General features: G+C 50.3%; 1 protein-coding gene across 1 annotated transcript; it reads right to left on the bottom strand.

The window, feature by feature from the left end:
* Positions 1 to 1,652: 1,652 nt before the first annotated feature.
* On the bottom strand, positions 1,653 to 9,003 carry LOC124462194 (protein FAM110A-like). Its single transcript, XM_047013791.1, is given in 6 exon segments — positions 1,653 to 4,223; positions 4,225 to 4,310; positions 4,313 to 4,481; positions 4,483 to 4,828; positions 5,102 to 5,536; positions 8,785 to 9,003. Coding segments are annotated over 4 exon segments (1,527 nt in total). The 5' UTR covers positions 4,819 to 4,828; positions 5,102 to 5,536; positions 8,785 to 9,003; the 3' UTR covers positions 1,653 to 3,287.
* Positions 9,004 to 14,726: the final 5,723 nt, after the last annotated feature.

The raw sequence follows: 14,726 nt of genomic DNA, 5'->3' as shown, positions 1-14,726 counted from the left end.
TGATCTCTATTACAATTTGGGACGTTGACAGCCGTGATTGAATGCCTAATTGTCGAAGTACTTTTTGCAGAATCTATGCAAACGCACTTTATGTGGTTTGAAAAATATCAAATGCTCGGAATGAATAGTTTGTCAGAGCTTCGATAGACTAAAGGCCTGTTCACACCAAAGACGACAACGAGAACTATATAATAAGAACTTCATTTGAGTCCACACCAACCTCGGCGACTATAGCTTCTCAGCAACATTGCCTGCTGTTTGAAATAAGCGAGCCCTTTAAATTCGGATGGATTCTGATTGGTTGTCAGTGTTTAATAGTTCATCAGTTGAAAAAAAGAATTTTTGAAGTTGATCCCAAAGATATCGTTGCGCTATATAGTTTTCGTTATCGTTGTGGTGCGAACGGGCCCTTTAAGTGGCAGCAACATATTGCCCTCAGTCTGTCTGTCTCGTCTCAGTCAATGGTATTACTGTCACAACTTCCCAGACTAGAGCGAAACGAGTTAGTGTTTAGAGCGAAACCAGTGTAAGCAGGACTCCGGTTCTGTACTACACCGACTGAACCGTAAATCTGTTTCCATAAATGAGGGAGAGGGGAAGATAGACAGAGCGATATAGAGATGGAATGCTGGGCAACAACACGCTAAGCTAAAAACACAAAACCCAGTTTTCCCACAGCTTCCAGTGTGACAGACACACACTCACACACTACACTCACTACACACACACTACACACACACTACACACTACACACTCACACACTACACACACACTACGCACACACTACGCACACCCCATCTGCCCCGTGTCCTTAATCAGCTTATCACTAAGTGTCCTCGTCCCACTGGTGTGTGTGTGTGTGTGTGTTTGACATACATTAGCAGCAGCCATTCTCAGGGCCTGAGATCAGCTGTGAGTTTACACTACCATTTCCTTCAGCTTCCAAACACACACAAACACACACACTCACCATGTCTACAAACACAACATGCTACTTCCTCATTTCAGAATGAGCTCTGTGTTGTTTTTGAGGACAAGCTGAAGATGAGTGTGTGTTTGTGAGTTGCATGTGTTTGTGTGTGTGCTTACACGGTGTGTGTGTGTGGTTACACGGTGTGTGTGTGTGTTCCTTCAGAGCTCCACAGCCAGCTGATGTCTCAGTAAATATGGACATATGGCTCCTCTTCCTCCCCTCTCCGTCTCTGTCCTTGTAGACTCCTTTTATCTGAGGAGTGTGTGTGTGTGTGCGTGTGTGTGTGTGAGTAAGTCCATGTTTCACTCTGAATAATGGATCAAACTGGAGAGTACAGGGCTCTATTGGAGGGCCACCATGTCAATGATTTATGACAAAACTAGATTTTGAAACAACTCTTAGTAGGACCCCCCTCCCCCCTGATTCATCTTAATATCATATTAATAATAGGATAGGAGTTATGATATTGACTTGATTGCCACATTTTGGCACAGTAACATCCCATAATATCATATTAAAGAAAACACCCGACACGGCAACTTACTTTAAAAACTTTATTCCTGCTTTCCTTCTGAAGACAACATCTGGTCGCAGCTACGCTGAGTATCTTGGTTGTCATTGGCCAGCCATTTCTAGTCTGCCTGCAGACAGGCTCCTCCCACCCCAGGCCCGCCCCCATCTCCACCTTGCAGCACCTCCAGTTCCTCTCCCAGACCTCCCAGAGCAGCAGGAGCCAACATGGCCGCCCACTCCTCACAGCTGCTTCATGCAAACCTGGAGGGTTAGCCCTTCCTGTCTTCTGCCAGACAAACAGGAAGTCCACTAAATAAACATCAGTTTCTGCTTCCTCTCCCTCTCTCCCTCTCTCCATCCACTTCCCCATCCCTCCATCTCTCTCTCTCCTGTGTCAAGTCAGTCAGACTGACTATGCAGAACTGGTCAAGTCAGTCAGACTGGCTGCACACTTTGTACCAGTACCACCTGACCAACTCCCCCTCTCACACACACAACTCCCATCTACAGTCAGCCACACACACACACACACATCTCCTATACTCATACCTCACATAGCTGAGTGTGTGTGTTACAGTCAGAATGACTGGAGTGAATGGTTGTGTTGTTTTCCTGACAGCAATGTGTCTGTCTCACTAGGTCAGTTAGCTTGTTAGCTTTCACATGCACAGACAGCAACACTATCAACTAGGGATGCACCGATACCATTTTTTAAGGACCGAGTAAGAGTATCAATATTTGTTTTTCTTAGTACTTAGAGATAAAACATTTTTTTGGGGGGGGGTAATGTGGCAGTTTTCCAAGCACAACACAGTGAGACTAATGAATATAGGACAGCTTCTTTATTATTACTTGAGTGAACAAAGTATTATTTTTATGTGCTTATCACAAACTTCAGTGTCCATTTCAGTGTCCAATAACCTTCAAAGGGAATAATTACCATTGTCATAAAAAATAATAAAATGTCAGGTATCGGTCTTTGGTATCGGGGGTATGAGCTTGGTATCGGGCCCGATACTGATACTGCTATCGGCATCGATGCATCTCTACTATCAACATCCGTCTTCCAGCCATGCAGACAGACAGCAACACTATCAACAGTCTTCCAGCCAAGGTTAGAAAATACAAACACGTTTCATTGAAGCTTTTAGATATCTCGCAGTATCGTGATTAGCTTTGCTCTCAAGTTACACATGTGCACACAAAGAGATCAGAGAAGATTTCTCTACACAAGTCTTTATTGCCTCTTTATCTCTACACTGACAGAGATGAACCCAGCTCCACACATGCACGCACACACGCGCACGCATGCACACACGCACGCACGCACACAGTACCTGTCAACATCCACCTCCTCCTGATCATCATCATCCTCCACATTATTGCTTGTTACTGTTATATAGATTTGTAGATCTGTATATCTGTAGATCTGTATATCTCTTCTAGTCTTTACAAAGGAGGAAGGACCCTCCTGATGCCACTTCCTCTTGTCCAAGAGGGAAGGTCTCTGACCTGCAGCCCAGATGATGTAACTTCCTCCTCCTGACCAGAGTGCCTTCTGAGTGTGTGTGGAAGCAGTCTCTGACCTGCAGCCAGTCATGAACCAAACACATTCTAGCACACAGAGAAAAAAAAAAACTACAAAAACATAGACCCCTTCAAATGGCCTTCGAAGATCGAACAATAAATATGATTCTCCAGACGGAGGGGCTGTGGCTTGCAACCTAGTCCCTCCCCCTTTGTCCCTCTGAGTGTCATTATTCCCGCCCTTATGGGGGGCGAGGAGGTGAGCCAATGGCTGCTAAACATTGGAGATACCTGTACAGTCCCTAGCCAGGGGGGCGGAGTCCCTAACCAGGGGGGCGGAGTCCCTAACCAGGGGGGCGGAGTCCCTAACCAGGGGGGCGGAGTCCCTAACCAGGGGGGCGGAGTCTCTGGTCTCGGGGGCGGAGTCCCGTGCCTGCCTGATGCCGTACAGCCACTTGATGACGCGAGCGTTCCTCTCGATCACCGATATCCCATACGGCACGCGCTCGCTGGCCCTGGGCATTCCCTCCTCCTCCCCCTCCCCCTCCTCCCCCTCCTCCTCCCGCCGGCGCTCCCCGTACTCTGAGCTGGGCGTGGACACGCTGCGCATCTTGGAGACGGAGACGATGTCGGAGGCGGCCCTGGCGAGGCGGCCCCCGGGCCCCCCCTGGCCCCCGTCCAGGTCACGGGGGTCCAGACCGCAGTAGTTGAAGAAGCGCTCCAGGTCGGCGGTGGCGCGAGAGTAGCGGTCACTCAGGTCTGACTTGGAGCGGTGCAGGGAGGGGTGCTTGGGGGAGCCCCTGGAGCTGCTGGAAGACAGGCGAGTGAAGGCCGGGGAGGCCGGGGGCAGCCTGGGGCTGGGGGGCGGGTAGGGAGGGGGGGCCTGGATGGGGGGGTGGGAGGGGGGCGGCGGGGGAGGCGGGGCCTGGGGCTGGGCTATCTGTCGAGGCTTGATCAGGGGCTGGTGTTTGGGCTGAGGCTGGGGCTGGTGTTGAGGCTGGGGCTGGTGTTGAGGCTGGGGCTGGGGTTTGGGTAGAAGAGGAGGCCTCAGTGGTTTCCTCACCTCAGCTTGGGGTCGGACGTCCACCCTGCGCACCGTGACCGTGTTGGGGGCGCTGTAGGGGGCAGGGGGCCCGGGGCGGAGGCCCCTGGCTGGGACAGGGGGCGGGCAGCGGGCAGGAAGCTCTGGAGGTGCCTGGCTGGGGGGGGGGGAGGGGGGAGGAGGAGGTGCAGGAGGAGGTGCAGGAGGAGGCGGGGTGGTGTCCACTCCTCTCCTGCTCGGCTGACAGGCTGCTGCGATGCTCTTCGCCCCCGAGGAGGGGGAGGAGGGGGAGGCGGAGGAAGAGGAGGAGGGGTCTGGGGAGGAGGGGGAGGAGGGGGAGGACAGTGGAGCCTCACACACGTTATTGATCAAGTTATTCAGAATCTCCAGGTTCAGAGGGGGTCCCCTCCTTCCCCCCCCCTCCCCCCATCCCACCCCCCTGCTCCGCGTCCCCCGGTCGCCTCGGAAACCTCCTGGCGGGCGGCGTGCTGACGCGGCACTGCATCATCATCCCGGGGGAGAGGAGGGGCTTGCGGATGATTGGCGGCTTGACGGGCGCCTGCCTTGTGAGCGCCACCTGCTGGCTCTTGACGTACTTGGCCTTGTCGGCCTCCAGACGCTCCACCGCGCTCAGCCGAGGGCCCGGGACCACGTGCCGCCGGAAGTAGTCCGGGCCCTTGTTGAGGAGGCGGAAGGACATGGCGGGGGTGAAGGGACCCCCGGGGAGACGGGAGTCATGGGGCCGCAGGGTCTCCACGGGCATGCTGCAGGGGCTGGAGGGGGAGAGAGACAGAGAGACACAGAGAGAGACACAGAGAGAGACACAGAGAAAGAGAGAGAGAGAGAGAGAGAGAGAGAGAGAGAGAGAGAGAGAGAGAGAGAGAGACAGACAGACAGAGAGAGAGAGAGATAGAGAGACAGAGACAGAGAGGAATGAGAAGTAAAGAGAGACCAGACGGTAAACCGGTCAGTGTCTCACCAAATGTCCTCAGAAAGCACCGCTTTTATTCCCTCCCTCCCTCCCTCAGCTTCTTTAACTTCCTTACCGGTTAAACTGCTCCTGCTGACTCTTCTCCTCTTTCCTCCTTTCTTCTCCCGCTCTGCACTCCTCCTCCTCCCTCCTTCTCTCTGTCTGGATCACTGAAAGCCTGCTCGCTGGCCAGCCAGGGTCAAATTCCACACCAGCTCGCTCTCTGTGTGTGTGACCCCCGGGGGAGACCCAGATAGGGGCTGAACCCTGGAGTGTTGACCCAGGAACAAGCACCAGAGCCTGGGTTCAGAGGGGGCGGAGGTGGGTCTGACTGGGGGCAGAAACAGACCTCCAGACAGCCAGTCAACAGATGAACCAGTCTCTTCCAATCCTGCTTTGTCAGTAAGTCTGCGTGCCCCAGATCCTTCCAGACAGACAGCTGCTCCTCTTAAGGTCCTGGTCTACAACTGGGTTAGTCCTGGGTTAGTCCTGGGTTTGTCCTGGGTTAGTCCTGGAGGTAGGGAGAGGGAGAGATCTGGTCACACACACAGACACAACTCTCTCTCCGGCGAAGGACGAGAGATAACAGCACAGACACAACTCTCTCTCTCTTTCTCTCCGGTGGAGGACGGGAGAGCAGTGAAGTGGAGCAGACGGAGAAAAGGCTTTAGTATGCCGCCCGGCCACGCCCCCAGCACACTCTCCAGCCCCCGCCAGCCAATCACACGGCAGCCTGCCAGCCCCAGCAGGTCAGGGGGGGCGGGGTGGGGAATGGGGGAGCTGCGCAGTCATTGGTCGTTGTCAAAGGGATTCTGACCAATTACACCCCTCCCCCCACGAACAACAAAACACAGACTTCAGACTGGATTTTCATTCAAATGAAATTCTTTGAAAGGCTGGAGAGAAAGAGGAAGGGAGAAAAAAAGGGAGAGGAGGGGAGAGAGAAAGAGGGGAGAGAGATAGGGGAGGGGGGAGGAGGGCAGAGAGAGAGAGAAGGGGGTGGAACAGCTGCAATCTTTTGCATTCACTTGCGTCAAAGACAGCAGGCTCTTACAAAAACATTATGGAAACATTGAAATAATCATCACTGTTCTCCTCTGTCTGGAACTCCTTCACTGCTACACTAAAGGAGGGAGGAGTGTGTGTGTGTGTGTGTGTGTGTGAGAGAGAGATAGATACAGAAAGAAAGGGAGCAGGAGAAAGAAAGTGAACAAGAAACAGGAAAGAAAGAGAAAGGAGAGAGGTGTGAGAAAAGTAGGTTTTTAGTATGTTTCAGTAGTAGTGTTACATATCTCAATAACCTCCTCTCTCTGTGTTTCAGTAGTAGTGTTACATATCTCAATAACCTCCTCTCTCTCTGTGTTTCAGTAGTAGTGTTACATATCTCAATAACCTCCCCTCTCTCTGTGTTTCAGTAGTAGTGTTTCATATCTCAATAACCTCCTCTCTCTCTGTGTTTCTCTCCTCTTTCCAGTCTGTAGTGGATGGATGACTATTAAAATGAAATTCAACCATCAAAGCACTGGTTACTACTAGTGTCAGAGTCCTAGTTAGAACGGTCCCTCTCCTCTTCCCATCCTCCCCCTCCTCCATCTCCTCCCCCTCTTCCTCCCTCCATGCAGGGGTTACAAAGTTGGGTTCTTCCATGTTTCCATCCCTTACACCCTCAACCCCCTGCCTTACACCCTCAACCCCCTGCCTTTCACCCTCAACCCCCTGCCTTACACCCTCAACCCCCTGCCTTACACCCTCAACCCCCTGCCTTACACCCTCAACCCCCTGCCTTACACCCTCAACCCCCTGCCTTACACCCTCAACCCCCTGCCTTACATCACCACACTCCCCCCTTCCCCCTCCTCCTCCTCCTCCCATCATCCACATGATCATCCTCACATTTTTTATGAGTCTTTTTATATCCTCCTTCCTCTTCACCTCGCTCTCCCTCCTCCCCCCTCCTCTCCTGCCTCCCCCCAGCAAAACCCCAGGGTAGACAACACATACTGTACACACACTCACTCACACACACACAATCACAGCAGCTTTCATCTCCTCCATGTGACAAACCAAAGGCTTCAGTATGTATTTCTGTAGATGAAAACCAACACCTCTCTCCTTTTCTCTCTTTCCTTATTTCTCTCTCCCACCCTCCCATCTCATGGCGACTACACCTGTACTGTGTACAGGCACACAGTGTCTGCCTGCCTGTCTGTCTGTCTGTCTGTCTGCCTATCTGCCTGTCTGTCTCTCTGCCTGCCTTTGTTCTCTGGTTGGTAACATACAGCCTACATAAATGACTGAGTGACCGACTGACTGTTTAGCAGATTAGGACAGATTATGGATTACAGATTATGGATTACAGCGGCAACAAGAGGTAAGCAAACAAAGGATGTGGGTGCAGTCACAGTCTACATTATTATATCAGACTAGTATCATTAGGCAGAAAAGCATGAAAGCAACCAAACAAAACAGGAAGTGAACAGGCCTTTCCTATACAGGTCAGCAGGTCTGTACTGATAGAGCATCTACAGACATACAGGTCCAGGTCCAGGTCCTGTGCAGGTGTGTGTTCAGTCAGCAGCAGGATGACTGGGGGTGTCATACAACTGAGGTGAGAATTGATCTGGACAAGAGACTCACTGACCTGACAACTCTGTGTGTGTGTGAGGAAGGGACAGGAATAACTTCCTATCGGAAACAAAAACACACCTCCCCTTGGCATGCTGGTTGTCTGGCCTCCAGCCCGGTGTGTGTGTGTGTTTGTTTGTGTGTGTGTGTGACCATGATGGACACATATATTCAGGTCCCAAAACACACATGAGCAACTGTGAAAGCTCCTACAATATTTGGAAGAGTTGGAACAGACAGCAGCTTCAGCTCAGTTTTCAAACCACAATATTAGAAGATAATGATCATATACCCTCATAGCCTTCATGTAGGACAGACAGACAGAGAGAGAGAGAGAGAGAGAGAGAGAGAGAGAGAGAGAGAGAGAGAGAGAGATAGAGAGAGAGAGAGAGGCCATTCCTGTGTTGAGGGAGAGAGCTGGGTTAATTACAGCAGTAACTACAGGGGAATTCTGGACTGGGAACAATTAGGTCCTCCTGTAGTCTCATCAGTCCCCTATCCAAGGATAGGAGGGAGGGATACAGGAGACAGCAGAGAACATTAGACACACAGACACACACAGGCTCTATTAGACACACAGACAGACAGTCTGCTATCTGTTTCTGTTTGTTCTAGCTCAAACACCGAGATATAGAATCATCTGCTTTCCATGCTGTTAGCACATTATACATTATACACACACCCCAGTTGAACAGAAACTCCTGTGGCTGTGAAACAGCTGTCCTGTCCTGTAGTCTAAAGAAGAGCAGCGTGTGGGCAGCCCAGTATTTCACCAAGGCCAGTATTTTTAGATTAGCAACATTCCAGCACATACATACACACACACACACACACACATTACCACCGCCTGCTGTCTAAATACACAGACACACACAGGTGAGGAGAACTTAACTCTCTCACAAACTCATCAATAAGTCAAAACACAAACACACAGTCTTGACAAACAAACACACACTGCGCACACACACCAGATAGAAAACATAACACACACTCCAACAACCAGAAGAGCAGTAGTCTAAACACACACACACTACTGTGTCTCTCTCTCCTCCTGTCTCTCTCCTCCTGTCCCTCTCTTCTCCCATCTCTCTCCTCCTTTCTGAACACGTCTTTCTCTCCGGTCTACTCACGTACTTCAGAGAAGTTTCCAGACCGGACCAGGGCAGCGGAACCCAGCTCCAGAACCCAGGGCCTCCGGAATGTTAGAACGCTGTGGAGTGGAATCCTCGCTAGGAGAGAGTGGACAGAGAGACGCTGCTTTGCTCCCTGAGAGCGCGTGTGTGTGAGAGAGAGGGTGACTGTGTGTGTTTTTGCCAACTGCAGAGGAACCTGTGACTTTCTCTCCCTCTAGCGGAAAGACTCCTCCTACTCCAGCCCCTAGGCCCCGCCCCTTCCCTTCCCTAGAAGCAGGAAGAGGCTGGAAAGCAGGAAACACAGCTTTTCCTCAGATACATGACAGCCCTTTACTGTATGACCCCCCCCCCCTCCCTTCCTACCTGAGACAGATTGTTGGGATGCAGCGGGAGGTTCCACCCTGTCCTGGAAGAGGAGGGGGTGTTCTCAGGAAGCCCTGGTGCTGGCACACCAGAGCCCTGTCCCCTGTCCCCTGTCCTCTGGGGACTGACTACCTGTGTGGGTGTGTGTCCATTATTTGGAACATGATGTGGCATTTCAGAAACGTAAACACACACAGGCTGAGGGTGGGGTGCAGTTGTGTGTGTTAGACAGCTGGTCAGAAAGTTATGAAGACTGAGCCACACAAGATGCTCTCACATCCCCCCACACACACAACTGATCTGACCACCACCAGTCTCACGTTCCAGCTCATATTACCTATCAGCATGTGGAGGCAGGCTTTGTCTCGCTCACCATCTCACACACGCGATCTACACAGAGTTGTTTGAAGTATGCGGAGCAGGGCTTTAAAGAAATAACTTACTCAATCTGCATCTCACACCATAAGTAATATGCTTAAGGAAACGATTATTTGAAGGAAGGTTAAAAGCCCAGATGTGTGCTGGGGTGTTTACGCTGTGAGTGGACGTGCTGAACGATCCGCGATCGGTCGGGACACGTCGGAGATGTTTGCGATTGGATTGTCGGAATTTCTGAAAAAGCGCCAACCAAGCGTATCTCTGGGCGAGAACTCTCTAGAGAGCCTGTAAAGAAATAACCAGCCTGCATCTCATTTGTTAAGGAAATGAGACGTACTGCTGCTCATGACCAGCGACAGCTTCGAGCCGTTTGTTGACGTTCTCATGAGCTACCTGACCTGCAGGTGACTCAGCACATCAGGGATCAGAACCTGCCCCACACACGCACACGGGCACGCGCACACGCACACGCACGCACGCACACACACACACACACACACACACACACACACACACACACACACACACACACACACACACCCACACACACACACACACACACACGCAGAGTAAATAAACCAAGCAGGTTCCCTCCTCACTGTTTAAAATATGACCACACACACACACACAGATGCAAACACCTTGGGCCCAGCCCACACACACTCAGGCCTGAGGTGGTTCTAACCCGTGAACGTGGTTGTATTTTATGAACAAGGTTCACCTTGTAGTGGAGGGAGAGACACCAGCTTGCATGAACTCTGTTAATCACTTTCTCATATTACGCAATCTGGTCAGACCGGAGATTACTACAGTGAGTGTGAGTTAAGCACCAACTGTAACCATGTAACCATATAATGATTCTCCTGACATCTGCCAGTGAGCTGGGTTAGCCTCTGTTCTCACACCACAGAGAGTCCACAGAGATGCAGCTCACACAAGGTCAAACATGGCCTGATGTACGACCACTAACATGACAGCCACAAACTCTGATGCAAAAAGAAACAGAGAGAGGGAGATAAAGGGAGAGAGAGAGAAAAGAGAGAGGGAGGTTGAGAAAGAAACGGCTACTTCTGTCAAGACATGCACATCCATGCCTACACACACACCCTGAACACACACACACCCTGAACACACACACACACACAGCCTGAACACACACACACTCTGAACACACACACACCCTGAACACACACACACACCCTGAACACACACAGCCTGAACACACACACACTCTGAACACACACACACATCCTGAACACACACACACAGCCTGAACACACACACACCCTGAACACACACATCTCCCTGAACACACACACACAGCCTGAACACACACACATTCTGAACACACACATCTCCCTGAACACACACACACTCTGAACACACACACACATCCTGAACACACACACACAGCCTGAACACACACACACCCTGAACACACACAGCCTGAACACACACACACTCTGAACACACACACACATCCTGAACACACACACACAGCCTGAACACACACACACCCTGAACACACACATCTCCCTGAACACACACACACAGCCTGAACACACACACATTCTGAACACACACATCTCCCTGAACACACACACACAGCCTGAACACACACACACTCTGAACACACACAGCCGGATCCTGGAAAGCAGCAGATCTATCCTCTCTGCTTCAGGACACAAACTCTCAGAGCAACAACGTAATGACGACACTGACGAGCATGTGGTTTCCATGGAAACGACGTGACATTATCTAAGTCTTACCTAACTACTACAGTTATTCTTTCTATTTGAATACAGTTATACACTTCCTTATGGTTTGGAATGTGTGTACTACAGCAGGACAGTATATAACCCAGATTAGCAGAGTGTACTAGAGCAGGACTATAACCCAGATTAGCAGAGTGTTCTACAGCAGGATGGTGTATAACCCAGATTAGCCGAGTGTACTAGAGCAGGACTATAACCCAGATTAGCAGAGTGTTCTACAGCAGGATGGTGTATAACCCAGATTAGCAGAGTGTACTAGAGCAGGACTATAACCCAGATTAGCAGTGTTCTACAGCAGGACAGTGTATAACCCAGATTAGCAGAGTGTACTAGAGCAGGACTATAACCCAGATTAGTAGTGTACTAGAGCAGGACTATAACCCAGATTACCAGAGTGTACTGAGCAAGACAGTGTATAACCCAGATTAGCAGAGTGTACTAGAGCAGGACTATAACCCAGATTAGTAGTGTACTAGAGCAGGACTATAACCCAGATTACCAGAGTGTACTGAGCAAGACAGTGTATAACCCAGATTAGCAGAGTGTACTAGAGCAGGACTATAACCCAGATTAGTAGTGTACTAGAGCAGGACTATAACCCAGATTACCAGAGTGTACTGAGCAAGACAGTGTATAACCCAGATTAGCAGAGTGTTCTACAGCAGGATGGTGTATAACCCAGATTAGCAGAGTGCCTCCCAGTCTGATCAGACAGGTGTTGGAGGAGGAAGGGCTCTGGGTTCTAAACTGGCCCCTAGTTCCAAAGGAAGACACTGACGGGAAACAGACCAATACAGGAAGAGCCCTTCACTTCCTGCCCCCCTGCCCCCGCCCGGGAGGTAAACATTGGGAGGAAGGGGAGGTGTAGATCTGGGACTAATCGTATCCTTCATCTCCCCCCACCTTCACATCCCTCTCGCTCTCTCATCACTTATGGTAAACAGCTAGTCTAGTTATTTAAAGTATCTTCGCAGAAACGAGGATGCAAATGAAATTAATCAATTAGTTGAGACAGGTGGAGCAATGCACAATAGTAGAAAACACAAATATTCTCCGTGATAAATACTGAACTATATTTATAGTTCTGAATTCTTTAACCGATTGTTGTCACCGTTCACAAAGGTCGCCAATAGGCTACTCGAGATTCCACTCGACCCTGTTCCAAGAACGTGAACTGGGCCGAATGAAAGTCAACACGAAGAACATTCTGCAGTTTACAACAGTTTACTACGGGGTTACACGTGCGTGTAAACAATGTCTGTAACTTGCGGTTGCTTTTTTTAAACGGATCAATGATTATTGATTAAATTACTTACCGTGAGAGACCAACAGACAGGCTTCCAGTAGGCTACTGATGTAAGTCCTGTATTGGATCCAGAATGCAGCCGTAATGTATTTCAGAAAGTATTTTCGCAACCAAGAAACGGTACCTGCACACTTTACTGTTGAAGATAATAAACTTTCAAGGTTGGCGCGGACTATACCAATGAATCCGTGCACAATTGCAGTAGGCTAATGTCCGGCAAACTATTACTATGCACGTATTCTTTGAATGGCAGGTCATTTCTTATAGCCTCTGGGCCTGTATTTTGAAGACATCCATCGGTATCAATGCGAAACCTGTGAAACAAATGCATTCATCCAATAATTTTCAAAGGCAGTAGATTTTTTTCACCCCTGATATAGTGCCGTACCCAATTGGTATGTTCAGAGTCCTGCCATTGGTCCATTTGCAGTTTGGACGACGCGTTTCCATGGCATCCCTACGCCGGAACGAACTGAATACACACGTTACAACACGTCACAATCACGCTTTGTTACAAAGTGCAACATTCGAACTATGTCAGACTTTTCACAGACACAAACACACAGCAAAACAGCGTTCTCGTGGTGTCAAAAAAGTGAAAGTCATAAATGTATTGATTCGATTTAAGAACAGTAGAGACAGTGTTCGATGTGGACTGCTTAACATTGTTTAAATGGAACATTTGTGCCACAAAAGCATACTGAATTGAACTGAGAAAGAGTGTGTGTGAGAGTAAGGGGGGGAGGGGACAGTCTTAAACAAGTTTAAGGATGATGTAATGTTTTGGCCACAAACTGATTTAATTAACTGATTCAGAACGACCTCAGCTCAAATGGAGTGGTGTTCCACTGTCCTGGTGGAGAGGAGAGGCTGCAGAACACTAGAGGCCCTGTCCTCACAGGAACACAAGGGTTCCTTACTGGAGAACCATCTGTTTCACTTGATCAATTTGATCAACAAAAATCTTCATTGAAAGGGCTTAGAAACCCTTAGCATAATTAGAATAATGCAATTAGCACATTTATCACCTTCAAATGTGTTGTGTGTGGGTGTTTGAATCAGAGAGAGGTTGAGAGAGAGAAAGAGAGTTGGAGGAAGAGAGAGAAGGAGGAGGTGATAGAGGAAAATAATTCTGTAGTTTGTCCAAGATGGATGCTGAACTCACTTCCACGAACTAAGACACCACACACACACACACATGGACACACACACCAATAAAACACCATTAGTGTGTATTGTGTAGTTGCACACGCATGATTGTGTTGTTAACAACTCCCAGTGGACGGTGGGAAACTCTTCAGTTTTGACCTCTGACCTCTGACCCCGGCCCGGCACATCACAGGACAGGAAGTCTTCCAGGCCCCCGTGGACACACAAAATCATCACTTCCTGTCGCCGGTCTCTCTGGGGTGAGAAAAAACCAGGGTTCCCATTCTGTCAGATGTTCAGGTGTGTGTGTGTGTGGAGGAAGGGGGCAGTTATAGCACAGTCTCGTGACTTGGAGAGTGTGGGGTGACTGAGGGAGGGTTAGGGTTAGTTGCCATCCCAGGGAAAGAGATGTGGTTTAGGAGGAGAGAAGGGGAGAGGAGAGGAGGAGAGAGAGGGGAGGAGAGGGAGGAGAGGGAGGAGGAGGAGGAGAGGAGAGGGGAGGAGAGAGGAGGGAGGAGAGGAGAGGAGAGGGAGAGGAGGGAGGAGAGGAGAGGGGAGAGGAGAGGGGAGAGGAGAGAGGGAGAGGAGAGAGGGAGAGGGGAGAGGAGGGGAGAGGAGAGAGGGGAGGAGAGGAGAGGGAGGAGGAGAGGAGAGAGGGGAGAGGAGAGAGGGGAGGAGAGAGTGGGAGGAGAGGGGAGAGAGGGAGAGAGGGAGAGGGGAGAGGAGAGAGGAGGAGGAGAGGAGAGGAGAGGGGAGAGGAGAGGGGAGAGGAGAGGAGGGGAGAGGAGAGGAGAGAGGGAGAGGAGAGGAGAGAGGAGAGGAGAGAGGTGAGGAGAGGAGAGGAGAGGAGAGGGGGAGAGGAGAGGGGAGAGGAGAGGAGAGGAGGGGAGAGGAGAGGAGAGGAGAGGAGAGGAGAGGAGAGGGGGAGAGGAGAGGAGGGGAGGAGAGGAGAGGAGAGGAGAGGGGAGAGGA

This window comes from Hypomesus transpacificus, unplaced genomic scaffold (genome assembly GCF_021917145.1).
Source record: "Hypomesus transpacificus isolate Combined female unplaced genomic scaffold, fHypTra1 scaffold_203, whole genome shotgun sequence".
Taxonomy (NCBI): domain Eukaryota; kingdom Metazoa; phylum Chordata; class Actinopteri; order Osmeriformes; family Osmeridae; genus Hypomesus; species Hypomesus transpacificus.
This window is presented reverse-complemented; position numbering and strand designations above follow the sequence as displayed.